This window comes from Epinephelus fuscoguttatus, linkage group LG19, assembly GCF_011397635.1.
Source record: "Epinephelus fuscoguttatus linkage group LG19, E.fuscoguttatus.final_Chr_v1".
NCBI lineage: Eukaryota > Metazoa > Chordata > Actinopteri > Perciformes > Serranidae > Epinephelus > Epinephelus fuscoguttatus.
In genome coordinates, this window is record NC_064770.1 from 17,830,988 (window position 1) to 17,849,203 (window position 18,216).

The following is an 18,216-nucleotide window of genomic DNA, read 5'->3' on the forward strand; positions in this document are numbered from 1 at the left end:
AAATTGTAAAATCTAACTAAACGAAGACAGTTATTGCTGCGGCTTTAATTGACAGTTTGCTAGTTGATATCATGTGATGAATCAGTTGTAGCCATAGCCTCATTAGCTGCCACTGAATATTTGTGACTTCCATAGTGTTTTAGCATGTTTAACACGTCAATGATCACATTAACTCCAAGCGAAGGTGACGATGTTGACATGCTCAGAGAAATATAAAGCAGTCAGAGGAGGTTTGCCAGATTAGTGCAGTGTATATCAATTTGCTGGTCAGTTATCAGAATTCAGTTATTGAAAATGTACTTGAGTCTCACTCCTGTTTACAGAAGGAAAGAGCAAACTGTACAGAAACAAAGAGTTATATTCTTATAAATATTATCACACATTCAGGACACTGGGGTATTCCTGCACAAGCACGGCAAAATAAGATGATTTTTCAAAGCAATAGAGTGATAAATAATTAAATAGATTGCTACAGTAATACTTCTTATTCTCTCAGGGAGTGAGCTGCCTGGTGTTCCCCATACGAACAAAAAAATCCCCCATGTGATCTCTGACTGGAAGATATTGTATCTGTCAGGTTGTGATGTTGCAGGGGTTTATGATAAATAAGCAGAGCTGCTAAAAATAATCAATTCCATGTGGCATTATGAAATAAACTATAAGCACCTGCAGCAATCTAGAATCACTCAGATTCACTCAAGGATGTTTATCCGGTTTTATCACTGATGGTGCAGTAACTTGGTTTTAAGACGGCTACATTTTGCTCAGTAAAGCTCCATCCTAAGGGCACGAGGGGCATAAATCCTAAATAACAGGGGGAAAAATCCCAAGTAGGATTCAGCATTCATACTTCCCCCCCAAAAAAACTAGCATGGGACTTTGTTTGTAGGGTGTATCTGCAAATTATAAACAAAAATGTTATTTAAGAAATATTGTTTTAGATAAACTAGATAACTATCAGAGAAACTGTCACATTTCGAGGCGCTCTGAATTAAATCTACCTGTGTGGCTTATTCAAGAGAACCCTTTTGCTGACGTCTTGCTATAAGCAGGTCAAGGTGAACACTCCACATCTGTGATTTTCACTGCTAACTCATTCCCAATGGAAATGAGTCTTATTCATTTTTCAAACAGCCTCTAGGATATCAGATCCAAAAGAAAAGGGGAGGAAAAAAAAGCCCCTCAGGCGAGCATTCATCTTTGATGTTTTGAAAAGAAAGACAGTGAAAAGCTGCAGTCTGTGCTTCATGCATATTGTATTGCTCAGAGAAGAATTACAAGCAGCGGGCCTGGTGGTTCTCATAGTTATTAGCTATGCAAGATCAATGTCAGCCTGTGCGATACTGATTCAGAACAAAATATTTGGAAGGCACTGAGCAGATTGCCATTAAATTTCATTTGGATATTCCCAGAACATTCCTGTGATTATGGTGACCTCCTGACCTTTTGCTAGGCACCACTGTTAGGCCACGATATCCCCTTGAACAAATGTTGTTGTTGGGATTATTATACATTATGGAGGTATCTCAAAAACTAATCATACAATCCTAAATCCTCTAAATCTTCTACTATCAGCCTTGTAGACAGGACATGTTGAAATCTGATGGGTTGACTGACATAAATAAAGCTCCCACGAAGATGAATTCTTGACCAAATCCATCCCATCCTACACTTTTGCATTGCGGATATGATCATTACAGCCAATAGGTAGCATTACCTTGACTCTTGTTTCTCAAGCTCAATGTAGGTCGTGCACATTGGTTGTAGCAACATGAGCATTTTTTCAGTTCCTATATTTAACAAAGGGATAAGGAGTAAAGATTGTAAAGGGCGAGCTCTCACCTTCTTTGTGCCTCTTTGTTGTTGGCACTGGAGGTTGGAGAGCAGAGACCTCTGCTTGCTGAAATCTGCAGCAGATAAAAGCACATGCTGTCCACACATGGAAGATAACAGCTCCCCCTTGTGGCTGAATTACAGCAGTACATTTATTCGAGCAGTGACGAGTGTATCTCAGCAGTTTATATGGTTCATGTGTGTTTGAGGGAGGAAGGCGAACCCCAGCAGTAGGTAAAGGACAACTGTTCACCTACCGGACTCCCTACTGATATACTTATAACATTTAAGCATAGACACGGCTAGTAGATTGTCTATAAAATCGATCAAGATGATGAAGTTAGCGCAGGCGCGGTGGCCAAGTGGTAAGGCGTCGGTCTCGTAAACCGAAGATCGCGGGTTCGAACCCCGTCCGTGCCTTTTGAGGCGATTTCAACTTGCTTGGTGAATAGTGTGTCCTGTGCTGCGCGTGTCCATAGGCAATGTATATGTAGTCAAGTGAACTGCAGACGTACACAAAGTCGCACTCTGAAGTTCCCCTCATCTGTGGCAGTAGTGTATCATCTTGAGGTGATGCCCACATTCAGGATCATGTGGGATTTATACTTGTGTGTGGCCTACCCCTTTATGAGCACCTTTACTTGTTCCTTGGTGTGTCTGTGTCACTCTGAAGTTACACCTCCAAAACACTAGTCAGCGGTGGAGTCTCTGTGAAGTGCTGTATGCTTCAAAATACACCCAAAACTCACAAACATAACTTAAACATGGCTTAATAGAGACAATTTCAAACACAAATTTACAAATCAGCTTCACTATTCACAGACAAAGCACTTGTCTTTATCTTGACACATTTTCCCCACAAATACAACATGCTAATGTTTTACAACATGTTTTAGCACAAGCTTATGGCATTTTACATTGTATAGATTAGCCTAGCCAACTTTTACTCTACTCATATGAACAACAGCAACATTTAACAAAAGTAACGTTACAAAATTCTACTTAATTGCAGCTCACGAGGTTCACCAACAAAACAACTGTCTTATACTAAACACATTTTCCAAACAAATAGAACATGCTAACGTTATTAGTACAAGCCTATGGCATTTTACATTGTAGATATTAGCCTAGCCACGAGCGGAGATTTTCTCTGCTCATATGAAGCCAGGATAAATCACATACAAGACTTAAAATGTTTTTTTTGTGGAGGCTTTATTGTCTTCACAATTTATTGTTTATGATCTGTGAAATAAAAGTAAATAAAAGTTGGGAAAATGGTTTCAGCTTACAAAAATAGACAGGAAGTCTGCATCACTGTGAGGTGTAGTTACATTTCTGGGGAGGTGCGCGTCGAAAAGAGAAACATTACCTGCATGTTCTTCCTGGTAGATGTAGTTTCCCATTTTATTTAATAGGGACACTTTATTTTAATTAACTTGATGACAGGGTCTGTTGGTTATGGAGTAACCCAACCATTCCTATCTACATCAAGTAGATGTACAGTATAGTAAGTAAAAAGAAGTCAGTGGTGATGGAACAGTTGCACCACAGGAGGCACTGTGGGCCTCACCTAATCAGGATGATCCTGATGTACAGAAAGGTCCAGTGCAGTCATTTAATCCAAAATGAGACATAAATCTACTGCTTCAAAATGTTGTTTGGAGAGGTTTGTATAAAAATATGTGTAGCCTATGTAAGAAAAACATTGTATCTGTAGTGGATGGATTTCTCAGATTATCATCAAAAGGACTTCATTGATGTTTGTCACAATATTTCTTCTCTGAAAATGTGTTTCCACATCACATAGTAATAATGATCACTATAATTATACATTCTCAGTTGACCCTCATCCAACAGACTGCTACAGTTTCCCAGGTAACGCTCTATGTTGCAGCATCAATGATTCATATCTGGTTTACGCTGCAGCGTATCATCATGTTCCATCTGTTGAAGTCACCTTTTGTAAACTCACACGTGATGATGGGGAAGGAAACAACTGGAAGCTGCTGCGGTGGTTTGCAAAAGCCTTAGTCAGCAGCATCCACAGCACATCGCTGGTGGATAACCTCCAGCTGCTATTACTGTGAGATGAAATGCTGCATTTAGCACACAAATCAGTACCTTGGTCATTGAAAATAAGATCCAGATGGCAAAATTGCTGGTTCTGAAGTGCACTCATTGTGATGGTGTAAAAGAATATTGTCCTTTATGACACTATGAGCAGCTCTAACCATGTAAACAAACAGAAAGCGCACTGAAAAATGACTCACATGCGTCGTGCAGTCAAGGCCACAATGATTGACATCTATTAGTAAGCTCATGCTGCAGTGGCAGAGGCTCATTGCCATGGTAACCTGTGATTTCTTGTGAATTGTGTCAATAATAATGAAACATACTGATCCTATGATCCATGAAAGTAATATGAGAAAATCTAAGTGCTGTATTTTTTTATTGATTTTTTTTTTATTTCCCAGAAGGATTTGCTGCCATTAAGCTTTTCATAGATGACAGATGTTGAGGGGGGGAAAAAAGTAAAATATTTTAAAAACCTATCAACCTTAGCTGATATTATATTCAGCTGTAGTTGGTCAAACAGATCTAGAGGCAGTTTAAACTGGAGAAGAAAGTCATCTCAGAAGAATGTGTACCATAAAGGTGTAGGTATACCTATGTAAGCATGTGACACATTAGTGGAAATGAGTGTGTCTCATACTGTTTCCTCCCTCAAGATTAGGAAAGCAATTATCAGGAGCCTTCTAAATAGTTTTTCCCTTCACAGCTGCTATTTAAACTCCACATATAGCAACAGAAGAAGTGTCTGCATTCCTCGTGTTTTAATGATCAAACTTTTACTGCCTTTTCCCTGTGTTTTTGCGGCATAGTTAGGGGCTGTGTGGTGCATTGTCTCTCTTACCTCTCCAGGCTGGTTAAAAAAAGAGCAGAGTAAGAGCTGCCCTCCCAATTAGGAAACAAACACAATGCGGGGAATATGCAGTCTAAGCAAAACAAAATATAAAGCTGGAGCTAATTGGCCAGATGGTGTCACTACAAGCAAAAGTTTTAACTTCCTCACCTTAGTCATCATTCTCTAAATATTTGACACAGTTGGACCACAGTTCCCATATTTCTGGCTGCTTCTACTTTTGCACAACACACAACACTGTAAACTCAGCCCCCTGGTGGAATCTGTGTAATACATGATGTCCATATCATTATGTATTAAAAAAAACAAACAATTTTGTATATCAGCATTGAGTACAGGCCAAGATATATGGAAGCCCATTTCTACCTGTGTGATGAAAATATATCCTGTAAGTCACTGTAATGAGAAACTTTCTTGAAATAATGAGTTTGTATCTCAAAATATTTAGAAGATTTCTAAAAAGTAATGATGTACAGTAATATCTCAAAATAATGAGTTAGTAGGCTATCTTAAAAAATAATGAGGACCTCTCTCAAAGTTATGACTTAACATTTGAAAATACTGAGACGCTATCTCAAAGATAATGAGAAATTTTCTTAAAATAATGACGTATTATCTCAAAATGATGGGATGCTATCTCAAAAATAATGAGTTACTACCTAAAACAATGACAAAAGTTTCTTAAAACAATGAGAAACTTTCTTAAAATGATGACTTAATATCTCAAAATAATGAGAGACTCAGTGAAAATAATGACTTAGTCTCTCAAAGGAATGAGAAACTTAAATAACTTTTCTATCATTTCTTGTTATTTTGAGAAAGTTTCTCATTATTTTGAAATACAAACTCATTGTTTTGAGAAATGTTCTCATTATTTTAAGATACAAAGTCATAGTTCTGAGATAATCTCATTACTTTGTGACAGTTTCCCATTATTTTCAAATACTAAGTCATTATTTTCGAAGAATTTTCATCATTTTAAGGTTTGTCATTATATTGAGATACAAACTCATAATTTTGTGAAGGTTTCTCATTATTTTGAGATAATAACTTATTATTTTGAAAGATTCTCATCATTTTAAGAAAGTTTGACATTACTTTAAGATATAAATTTATTTGTTGGGAAAGTTTGTTATTGTTTTGAAATCCAAACTCATTATTTTAAGAAAGTTTCTCATCATTTCGAGATTGTTTTCCATCAAACTGGTAGAAATGGGCCTCCATATAGACATTTATCTTGCCATTTAAATGAGCTGCTGAGTACAATTCAATTCAATTTTATATATATAGCCCAAGACCACAAATCACAATTTGCCTTTGGGGGCTTTACAGCATATGACATCCTTCTGTCCTTTGGATCCTCACAGCAGATAAAGAAAAACTCCCTCAAAAAACCCTTTAACAGGGGAAAGAAAATGGTAGAAACCTCAGAGAGAGCAACTGAGGTGGGATCCCTCTTCCAGGACGGACAGATGTGCTATAGATGTTGTATGTACAGAACAGTGTGTACAGATGTTGTGAAGCATACCCTTTCTAAACATTCATTTGACCAATAGCGTCAAGACTATGTGTACATTTAAATAAAAGGACCTTCAGTACTGAGCACTGATACAAGTATTTCCACCTTTGGGATTGACTTGCATTCTTGTTTCTTTTGTTATGCCTCCTCTGCCACCTGCAAATAACAAGAGTCTACAACCACACAAAGGAGACTAAAATAGGAGGAGGAGGACAAAGGAGTCTGTAACATGCAGTGTTTACTGGCAGCAGGTCCGCGTCTGCTGTTGACTGCACACACATTGATTTCCTTGTTTGTGTGGGCAGTAGTACTCTGAACTCCACATGGATTTTTGCACAGTAATGCAAGGTATTTTAGTCAATCAACATCATGCATTCAACAGCATTCAAGTTGTCAGTTATGAATCTGAAATGTGAAACACAACAGTCCAAACACACATACAGATCATCTGCTGATAAGAAGTCATACTTTGTTGTGCACATGGTTGTTATTGTTTATGTATTGAGCTGTTTAAGCCAAGACTTGATTGTGTGCCATTTGGCTCTCAGCTGGGGAGCCAAACAGTTGATTAAAGAACGCAATTAGCGTGGAAGAGCCTCTGTCAGCTCACCCGGCAGGGATTAAAGAATGCACTCATTCATTGTGACAACAACGCTGTCATGCATACGTGGGACCGGCGTTCCTTCAATCACAGGATTTCCTCAAGAGAGCCACACTGCTCCAGAAATGTTAACATGAGGTCAGTTTCTAACCAGGGTTTGTTTGTCAGCTGCAGCCAATGTGAACTCCTACAACTTCTCAGTCAGCACTGACAGACAGAGGGTCCAGTCCCATGAAGGTTCTGACAAGATGTTTCAGTAGCAGAAACGCAGACTGTGTGATGACGGCAATTGGCGAAACTACATAAGACAAGCGCGAGATCCTCAACAAAAAAGTCAAGAGCTGAGATACTTGAAAGGCCAGGTAGCAGAGAGGAGTGTGCTGCCAGAGAGCCACTTTGAGGAAAATCCTCATCAACCTTCACAGGCGGCGGGGAGAAGAAAGACTAGACTAGAAATCAGGCTGCTTCCAGGAGAGTCTCGTGGGTTCACAAGGCAGCTTCATAGGTGGAAATTAAATGGAAACCTTGTGCGGTGCAAAGACACTTTCAGAGATTTACCATCTTCATCAGTTTCACTAATTATGCTGGTGAATCTTAGCAGCCATGATGAATCAAACTGCTTCTCCTCTGCAAACCTGCAATGTTACTTTAGTATGCTAAAGGGGAAATACGCCCATTTTAAAAATTCTTGCATGTTGTTACTATGGTCTAAGACAATCAAAAAAATATTAGCAAACATGAACGAGTCTCTCCAAAATCCAAAACTAGAGAGTTGAAATTTAGATTTGTGATGTCATCAAGCTTAAAGTCTGGAACTGATCCGTAGACAATGAATCGGGTAAAGACGTTACGTATGATACTGAGGCTCTGTCCATATTTATGAAAATGGATATTTTCCTCTACGTTTTGGCATCACAAAAGACAGATAGTTTAAAACACTGTGATGGCCGTGCCCACAGCCACACAAAAGGTTGAATGACTCACCCACACCATTACCATATGTTCCGTTACCTTTAATTTGCAGTCACTTAAAATACATACAATACCAGTTTGTCCATGTAAGTTCTCCCCTTTGTGTTTAATTCGGTCTAATATCGCCACCAGACAATCAGAGATCTCCGCCTTCTGATAGTCTGGGGACACTCCTTTCTAAAGTGTGTTTAACACACCGGCGAAAACAGCCGGCAACAAAGCAACGCCTCTTGCATTTTTGAAAAGGACACGCCCTCCCGGAAATGTGCGCTCCCCCTTTTCTCGTCCGCAAGGAAACAAACACACAGAGAGCTTGAAAATGGATGCCAAGAGATTTAACTCTGTTTTATCAAACGTGTGCTCAGTCCACAAGATTGTGGAAATGAAGGACTTACAGCAACTTGAGCCGTTTTGTACCGCTGCATGTGTTTCTAGTCGGACTATGTTTACGAGCACAAGAGTTCAGTGAGCCACCGAAGGACCGCCCTGCGAATTTACTATTGGTTCTGCAACGTAGGGAGTTTTTTTAAACTCTGAAATTGTATCCGCCCATCTAAACACAAAATCAGGGAGAAAGTCATCAGTCTTTAGTTAAGCAAAGCGTCTAAAGACTGACTTGTGAGTCTAAATTCAGTCTGATCAGCCAGTATAGCCTTATTTTTCAGTAGAGTAATGTTTTTTTTGACCTCCTTTAAGCGCCCTATAACTTTAATTCTGTTTTGAAAAATGTATTTTTGGGGAAAATAAACCCACCTTTTCTTTAAAATTTGTGCATGCTCATTGTTGCTTTGTGTAATGAGCTTATGCTAGAAACAACAACACTTAGCACCGCTTTATCTAAGGACTACACTGCTTTACTTAAACTTAGTAGTGCTGCATCACGTCACTGATGAACGGGGGCATCTGCTGCACCCAATGTTTTTGCTCAACCTCAGCATTAGCAGTTTAAAGTCCCTCAGAAATGAAGGCTTTGGTTTGGCCCGGTCGAACAAACACATGATGGGACAATTTACATCGTGGGATTGTTGTCGATGAGCAGTGGAAGGAAAACTCTAGCATTTCAAGAGCGTTACTCATATCTTTGAGCTTGCCCCTTCATCCTTATACTGAACAAAAATCAACTGTAAAGAGGTCTTTATTAGGTGTTTTGAGGAAGTTAACGTCACCCTGTACACTTTACTACCTTTGTGATAAGGAGAGAGTGTTGGAGATAGTTACGGACGCTACCCGAGAACCACTTCGGTTGTAACTTTTGAGCCAGACAAGTTACAAATGCAAGCGTGGTGTCTTTTTAATGGTTTTTGACCATAAGAAATACATTGGAGTGCTTAATTTTATGACTGGACCACCAGTCAACCACTTAAAATAAGTATTTTTTTAAAACTTACAATAATGAATGAATGAAAAAAAAAAACAGTGTAGTATTTGAATCAATTCATGAATATGTCTTACGTATCGGCAGAGATCCAGGACTTGTTTCACTTGTCTGTTGTTCGCACTCACAACAGACAGAAGGAGTTTTACTCCACGTATTTCCTGGTTCCCAAGAAGACGGGAGTGTTCATGCCATTTTTGGATCTCCGCATCTTAAATCAATGCCTTACCCACACAACATTCCGTATGCTAACCATCGGGCAGTTACTGGAACTGATTCAGCCGGGCGATTGGTTCACCACCGTCGACTTGAAGGACACATACTTTCATGAGGTGGCTCCAGAAATTCTTGCGTTTTGCCCTCCAGGGAATCGCCAATGAGTCCAACAGACTGCCATTTGGCTATTCCCTGGCACCCAATGCCATCAGCAAATGTGTGGACGTGGCACTTACTGTATGGTGCTGCGAGACTATGGCACTTTTACCTTGATGACCTCATCATTATGGACACGTGGAAACAGCTCATCTCTACAACTCAGTCTGAGTGAAAATGTGTAAATTAAATGTTTGGTATAGCAGCCATATTGGTGACATGCAAATTAGAGAGCATAAAGGTAATGATAAGATAAGATAAAGAAAGATAAAGCATAAATCTGGGTATTCCAGTGTGTTTGTAATGTTTAAAAATATGAAATAGACACTTTTCCAAAAGAGTTAAAAAAAAAACAAGAACTTATTAGGTAGTTGCCATCTTGGAAATATGCAAATTAGGGGCCCAGATGCATCCAATTATAAAGAACAAGCATTCTAATGTGTTCCTCATTGTAAGAAAACATCAAATAGACACCGAGCTTGCAAAAGTTGCAGCTGAGATGGCTTTCAGGTCGCGGCCATATTGGATTTTGCCGCCATGGTCGTCAGAAATCCAATCTGCAATGCCCCGATATCCAGATGTCTTCTACATATTAAGCTATATATGTGCCAGGTTTGGTGCTTTTATCACAAACTCAATAATCGTCTTGATTCTGTGAGCTATGCTGCCACACTATTTCAGAGCTGAGAACACTACAGTAGGGTATTTTGGGGTCCACAAAGTCAGGCTTCCGTTCATCGTTTATGGAGCAGCTCCAGACTTTTATACATGATGACATCACAAGTTTGAGACTTACTACACTACTTTCTGGCTTTGAGAGAGAGAGTAGCTCATATTCACAAACAGTGATTAAACTTTCCTGGGCCATGGAAATAACATATTGGAATTCTTAATTTTGGTGGTGTTCCCTTTTAAAGATCAAAATAGTTTTGCTTGAGAACGTACACCATAGGGAATGCTAAATAGATGTGGGTACTGCCTATGTGAAGCAATTTTTTTAGTTTCTGATCTCATGAACTCAAACAGCTGCTGTTCTGACTCATCCTGTACTGCAGCATGTCAAATTAAAGAGTGAATTTCAACTTTAGCACCACAAAAACAAGATGTGCGCTTTTTTATCTGTATGCATATAACACAGGATGTTTACATGTAAATACATAGTTAAGCTCTTTTAGTTTGAGGAGAGTAGAGGTACACCAACATACGCAAACAGGAAAGTGGAACCTTGAGCCTGCCTCTCGGATGGAAGCATTTGACTTCCCTAACTTTGTAGCTCATACCCGCTGAAGGTAGCACACAATCAGGCAAGTGTTTGTGGGCCATGACCCAGATACTTATTTCCAGTCCTGGACTTTGGACACTGCACCGCCACCACGGCATCATCTCCCATTTCAGTCCACACTCATGAGCGGTGCACTCGCTCAACAAAGAAGCTGTGTTTCCTGTGCGAACGCTGCTGAGCAGTGTAAAAGCTCACTTGAGCAGTTTACATCTGGGAGGGCTATGTTTACTGTGATTACAGCCGTGGTGGTGGTGGTGATACCGTTTACTGGGTGTCAGTGAGGAAATGAAGACTTTGACTTGACAGTGGGACTTTCATCAATCGGATCGGAAGGACGTTCCCAAGCCAAACCTGAAACCAGCTGCGGTGGACCCAAAATAGAGTCATTTACTGCATGTAAAACATTCAAAACCACAGTCAATAACAGGTTGCGAGGAACTTCGATGTATAAAATCAGTTTTGAAAAAAAAAAATCCAAACAATAACATCAGTAATCAAAATTAAATGCAAACTCTGTCACTGTCAGGTGTGTACCCATCAATGCTTGACTCCTGTGTTGTCAGTTTGTCTCAAGTTTTGTGATTATGGCACCATCTGCAGGCCGAAGCCCAGACTCCACACAAAACAAACAAGGTGATGCCCTGCTGATTTGACGGCACTATTTTTTTCTGTAGCAGCAACCCACTCTGCAAAGCTTGTGTGAAATGCTCCTCTTATTTTAGTACTATGAGGGAAGGACTGCAAAACAGCCGCTGAGATCACACGTGGTCATAATATTAAGGGTGTATGACATCACTTAATAGCAATTTAGTGACTAACTTATTGTGGGGACCTCATGTAAGAGTTTGTACACATTGTTCTTTAAGTTTTTGGCTGGCATCTCCCCGAAACAGCTCTGACAATGACATATTTCATACATGGGTTTAGGGTTGGGGAAAGGAAAGAAAATATCACGGCAGACGTTAAAATAGAAAAGGAAGAAAACCTCAGTTCCCTATTAGCTCACTAAACTCCCAAAAGCTTTTTTTAAACCCCCAATGAATAGTCAGAAACAAACCTGGAGCACAGAGAGTCAACTTCAGAGTTATAAATGCCCTGCACAGAATTAAAAATAAATAAATAAAAGTACTTTTGTGAGGACCGGCCACCTGATCTTTCCCTCGCTGACTCACATCTGACCTTCCGACTAAGCCTTGATTCAATTTCGACAGAGGAAACGCTTGAGTTTCCTTTTCGGTGTGTGAATCGACTTTAGCTTTAATCCTTATTACTTTCCTGGCAGTCATCATGTGTGTCAAACTGTTGGTGTTCATTTTGCCTTTTATTAAAACAACATATTTGGTACAAAGACTTCACATGCCTCATTAATAAAAACTGTAAAAATAAAAAAGAAAGAAAGAAAATACAGTATAAGTGTATTCAATTAGTTAACACCAATGTCATCATCATTACTGCCGGACTGGAACATGTTATATTTACAAAAGGCTCACAGAACATGCATTTATTGTGAGTAAATACTACACATTGGCTGCTTGTAACCGCAGAGGAAATCTGGATATACGGCATATTTCCGATTGAAAGGTGCTTTTCTCAAACATTTAGCAGCGTCTCTGTCACACTTGCACAGCAGCTTTTTACACTCATCCTCCAAATCATCTGCAAAGAAGAACAAAAACATCTTCTGTTAGTGTCAAGCTGAGAGAGAAATTTGAAATTTGTTGATTACTTTTTCTAATGCTTGCAAAATCATTTTGCCTCCTAATGGTTAATTTGGTGCAGCTGCTCTGAAAACCAGAGGCTACTGAACATTAATTGTGGATATTATGAATTCATTTTACATTGATTTATTCAAATAAATATAGTAAACAAGCCACTGTTTTTGGTTCCTTAATGTGTAAACATCATTAAGTCTGGACCGAAATTATTGTGGTTTACGGGGGCTTAAAATACCACTAAATATATGTTCTAAACATCCTGCCCTTCCCTTCCAATTAGCTGTCTGCTCGCTGTGCTCATGGATATTTGCGGTTCACACACAGCCTGATCTGTGTCTCACTTTCATTTACACATTTTGGTGTGTTTCATGGTACACGAAGCATCAAAGAAGAAAGAAGCAGCTGTGTTACTTCCAAATAGCAAAATATTATTCAGGCATAAGCATAAAAAATGCAGTACCACACTCAGCTTTCTTGTCCTCGCACGTCCAGTGATACTGGTCTGTTTTGGTGTAGCAGCCAAGTTGTTCTGCAGTTCCATAACAGCAATCATGTCTGTGGCAACACCTACGTACAGAGAGATTAACAGCACGATAAATGTTTTATTCTGAAGGCTGAACTCTAGACAAGGCAGGTCATGAAAGAAAGCAATAGGTGGATATAGTCCCAGCACTGTGGTTTCAATCACACCACGGCTATTTTAAGGGCAGGCCAGGATCACCGCACGAGTTTTCACAACAGATATTTAGCAGTTAACTGGTTTGAGGGGGTTCGGTGTCTTGCGGCAAAGAAGGAAAAGAAGGAGACGGCAATTAGGATTTGGGTGTGGAATTTTTGGACCTATTTTAAAGCACCCATTGGAGCATGTGAGGCTGCTGAATTTGGACATCCTCATCCCCTCCTTCCATCCCGTCGCACAGCATTTGTGGTTCAGTCGACTCATTCGGAAACGGGAAGTCTGTGTACACGAGCAGGATAGAGGGGGACCAAGAGGAACCAAAAGGAGGAGGAAATAATGCGTACACTTGACCCGTGGAGAGGGGGGCTAAACATCACCATTGCGTGCCAGATTATATCTTTTGCATCACATAATGTATAGGTGGGACATATATAGTGTCAGCTGAATGTTTACATTTCAGCACACACTATCATCAGGTGTCCATATCCTCATGAAAATAAAAACAGACTTGGCACTGTCATATTTTCTTCAGAGGAGTGTGATTTAAGCTGCTGCCTCACCAGTCTGTCTTGTCTCTGGGCCAGCCTTGACCACCCAGTCCACAGTAGCATCCATACATCACGTACGACAAGGGAGATCGCCCCGTGCTGCATTTAATGGCTCCCGCCAGCTCCAGTAACCCTCTTCTTGTCCGCAGGGACCTGCGTGTCGCCGCAGATGCCACAGCCACTGCAAAGAGAAATAAAGAACTAAAGAGAAAGAACACACTCATCTCTCGACTTGTAAACATGTCTCAGTTTCTTTACACCCATTGTGTAGTATAATTGTGTCCTGTTTTTGTTGCTTTGATTTATGGTACGATACTCAGGGGTGGAAACAGTAATATTAATGCTGCTGTCTCTCTGACACAGTCGAACATTTAAAAGTTTTCTTTGCTGTATTATGGTCTATGTGTTAGACTGTTCCTTTGCATTTGTCCACCCTCGATCAGAGGTGGAACCAAGTCAAGTTCCACGTCAAGACCGACAAGTCCCAAGTCATGTCCCACGTCTTCCACTTTGTGTTTCAAGTCCTAAACAAGTCACAATCATAGACTATAAAATTAAAGGACGTAGCTACCGTGACGTCACCAATTAGTCTGTGGACTGCCATTTTGACGCCTTGAGTTTGTCATTTCAGCTGTCGCCATCTTGTTTTTTTTTTTGCCAAAAGGGACCATATGCGGGCAAGAGGGTGACATTGTGGAGGAGCAAGTGGTGGATCTGACTGAGAAGCCGATTGGCAGACGGCATATCACTCAAGGCATCCTGCCATTATGCATATCTTTAAGCCTCAAAGGATAACTTCGGTATTTTTCAACCTGGGCTCTATTTCCCCATGTGTATGTGTGCGTATGATTCATAGGTACAACTCGTTCTAAAATTGGTTCAGTATTGAGGAAGGCGGATGCAACCGGAGCCGCGAAACCAGCTAAAACGGTAACGGGGGCAAATGCGTTTGCGCATTAAAAGTGTTTCTTTTTTCGCCATTGACCGGTTCAGATCGCCAGTGCTATCTCTGTAAATAGCATATTGTAGCAACCCTGGGGCAGTGGTGAGTGTGGTATGAGTGGAGTCAGCTGTCAGTCAGTGTTGGAGCAGAGAGGGGGAGGGCAGCCCCGCTGGGTACTGTAAGTGAGTATGTGTGTATGAAGTGTGTGTGTTACGCTAGAAGAGTCAGAGGACGGAGTCTTTTACGTGCTACCCCCTGGAGTGTTATCGGAGTTTTTGGAGTGCACAAATAAACGGGCCTTTTTCCCGAACGCAAGAACAAGATGTCGCGCAACACTCCGTACAGCTTTCATAGGCTGCCTTTGTCAGACGGCGAGATGCTGAAGTTGTGGCTAGTTGTGCTACAAATGGATGCTAACACTCCTGTCCAGACACTGCGCCTTGCAGACCATCGGGTCTGCAGTGCTCACTTCTCCCAAGATGACTACTGCCAGCCGAAGAAGAGAAGACATCCAATCCCGAAACACCTCTTTCTTAAGAAAACGTCTGTCCCACGAGTAGAGAGAGCTACAGACACAGTGGAGCAAAGCTCGTGACATCACACAGCCCAGAGGTAAGGGAAAGACTAAGTTAGTATGCTATTTACAGAGGTAGCACTGGCGATCTGAACTGGTCAGTGGCGAAAAAAAGCACTTTTAATGCGCAAACTTATATGGGACGCATTTGCCCCCATTACTGTTTTAGCTCATTTCGCGGCTCCTGGCTGCATCCGCTTCCGTCAATACTGAACCAGTTTTAGAACGAGTTGTACCTATGAATCATACGCACACATACACATGGGGAAATAGAGCCCAGGTTGAAAAATACCGAAGTTGTCCTTTAATAAAATGTAAACAGGTGAGTTATATAACAGCCCCCATACAGCTGTCAAGAAATTAGCTATAGTGACCAAAACTGTTTTTTCCTACCAGGCTATAAACATTACCTGATGAAACCATGGGTGAAAGGTGTTGTTTGTACATTTAAAATGAAGACTAAGTTAAAAGAAAAAGCAATTCAGCCCTCTTGTGCGTGCTGTAGGATATCTGTTTATTTGCTATCAATCCGATGTTTCCTGCCATCACCCACACTAAATTACAACGACTGACAGTGCTGTGCACAGGGCATATGCTTTTGAATCAGGCTGTAAACATGTTTGTTTCTGCTGTGAAGTTTAACATTTTAACATGGGGGTCTGTGGGGATTGACTGGCTTCTGGAGCCATGCAGCCTCAAGTAGCCACTCAAAGAACTAGCTTTGTTTTTCAGGTTGCTGCATGGTCATGACGCACTTTTTGCCAAATGAAATGCCATTAACAACAGCACAATAATAATTAGATTTACAAAAACCGTTGATGCTTTTTAAAATTTGTATTTATTTGTTTAAACAAGTTTGTTAAAAAGTTACTTAACTGTTAAGCTAACGTTAGCTAAGCATTAGCTCAATAAATATGTTAATATTAGCCTTGGCTTACTGTTCTTATTGTAACTTTACATTTTGGCGTTTTTGTATCTCTGTCTTTGCACACTGCACTTCGTTTTTTGTTGACCACATGCAGTTTTTGTATGGGAGCTAAATTATCATTGGTATCATTTTTACCAGCTGTCACTCAGTTATATTACCTTAGTTCTTCATGGTTCTCTTCTGCAATTCAACTGGACGCCCCGCATTGATTCAGATAAAGTAGACCTGGGGAACTGAATGTTGACTTGCTGAAAACCTCTGGTTTTTTTTGCATTTTTAATTTCTCCTAGCAATTTGGTGTCAATAGGAACTGATAAGTATAAAAAATTAAACATTGTCAATGATAATTAAGTCCCAATGTCCACAAATGAGACAACAATAACGTCCCATTGTCTTCAAACAAGTATTAACAGTAGCTTAGCTTGTTTGTGTTGCTAAAATTGGTCCATTTTGTTGCCATATCAAACTACAAATGTTGTTAATCATAAATAAACAAGTTTCAACCATAAAATTTGATCAGGTTTTGGACCTTGCCCAATTTTGTGTCGGGATCGGTTGGTGTATTGTGCTCTTACTACCATTAGATGGCATATAAAAGTGTCCACGAATGAGGACAACAGGTCTTAATCAAATAGGATGCAGTATCTATAGGTCAAGTAAACTCAAAATGTGATGTCCTGAGGACACAACAGACATAACATACTTTTTAAACTTTGGGTTTTGGGGAGAGTATCAAGTATTTTCAAGTCAAAAGGGCTCATATCCAAGTAAAGTTGTGAGTCATTGCTGTTGAAGTCTAAGTTGAGTTGCAAGTCTTTTATGATTTTGTCAAGTCAAGTCTGAAGTCATCAAATTTGTGACTCAAGGCTGACTCAAGTCAAAGTCATGTGACTCGAGTCCTCACCTGACATTATTTTGGAGGTTGCAGATTGGTGTTGTTTAACTGTGTCACATTGTACATACTGACACCATTCATATCAGTGAGGGTAGGCTCAATAACCTCACTAACAAAACATGAACCTATGAAGAGGATTTATTGCAGGATAAATTTAACTCAGTGTTTCTAATAAAGTGAGCACATCTATAAAGTTCCACTTCTAAATGGCTTCATAATTGAGGGAATCTGGTTAAGAAGCCTACATGAACATTTTCAGTCTACTTCTTCACAAGCCTGTGTCTCTGCCCTGGGCCCCAGTATAATGGTAAATAGGACTCCTAGGACTGACTTTACACTTACTCACATCTTACACCTCATGAACACCAGAGAGCTTCACTCTGCCTGAAAACCTCAGCCAGGTTCAGCCTTGTAATGATGGAAAAGTAGAAAAATGTTGTAGAGCAAAATCAATTTAGTCTGTCTGCACTCTCTGCCCTAGAATAACACTTTCACTGAATCACTCTGCATATGTAAACACAAGTGTTTTCCCCTCAAGGCAGTTACCTGCACTCCCTCTGTGTCCTTAAAATAACTTTTCTAAGTTTACTGCAGTTCATTAGCAGTTGGAGCTCCATTACAAAGTAAATAATTACCTTACCAGATAACAGGAGAAGTGTCCGGTAAAACGCAGTCATGGCATGCAACAGGAGGCTGATCTCCACACCAAGTGTCGCTCACTTACACCCTGTGAGTGAAGCATGGAGTGGGAAGCTTTTTTTAGATGCTGTTTGAATAATCCTCTGAGCATCACCATTGGCCAGAGGCTAATCCAGTGTTTGTCAAATTGTACGCCCTCTAGAGGAAACAGCCTGAAGGTTTTTACTGCTTCATCTCAGCTCTAAAGGACCAGTGTTTGTGTGCCTCCAGGATTCATGCTGCAGTAATGTGTACCATGTGCATACCTTATGATTTTCTACTTTTGAGAGCTTTATGGAAATCAAATACACACAATAGATAGCAATGAAAACATGTTTGATTTATGCACTAACATCATTGTGTCTTGTCTAAATATTCT

General features: G+C 40.1%; 1 protein-coding gene and 1 non-coding gene across 2 annotated transcripts; one reads left to right on the forward strand and one right to left on the reverse strand.

The window, feature by feature from the left end:
- The first annotated feature begins 2,181 nt into the window (after positions 1-2,181).
- On the forward strand, positions 2,182-2,253 carry trnat-cgu (transfer RNA threonine (anticodon CGU)). The gene has a single exon. It is a non-coding gene; the product is annotated as a tRNA-Thr (tRNA).
- A 10,053-nt stretch (positions 2,254-12,306) lies between these two features.
- On the reverse strand, positions 12,307-17,945 carry pla2g10 (phospholipase A2 group X). The gene is made up of 4 exons (XM_049561355.1): positions 17,800-17,945; positions 13,832-14,000; positions 13,053-13,159; positions 12,307-12,533 (listed from the first exon to the last, which is right to left on the reverse strand). Exons 1-4 carry the CDS (start codon positions 17,834-17,836, stop codon positions 12,379-12,381), a joined length of 468 nt encoding a protein of 155 aa, XP_049417312.1. The 5' UTR covers positions 17,837-17,945; the 3' UTR covers positions 12,307-12,378.
- Positions 17,946-18,216: the final 271 nt, after the last annotated feature.

Coding starts and splice junctions, on each gene's coding strand:
- pla2g10 (XM_049561355.1), bottom strand. CDS start 17,836: ATGACTGCGTTTTACCGGACACTTCTCCTGTTATCTG. Junction 14,001..17,799: donor GACACTTCTCCTGTTATCTG/GTAAGGTAATTA, acceptor TTCTCTTTGCAG/TGGCTGTGGCATCTGCGGCG. Junction 12,534..13,052: donor GGACAAGAAAGCTGAGTGTG/GTACTGCATTTT, acceptor TCTTCTTTGCAG/ATGATTTGGAGGATGAGTGT.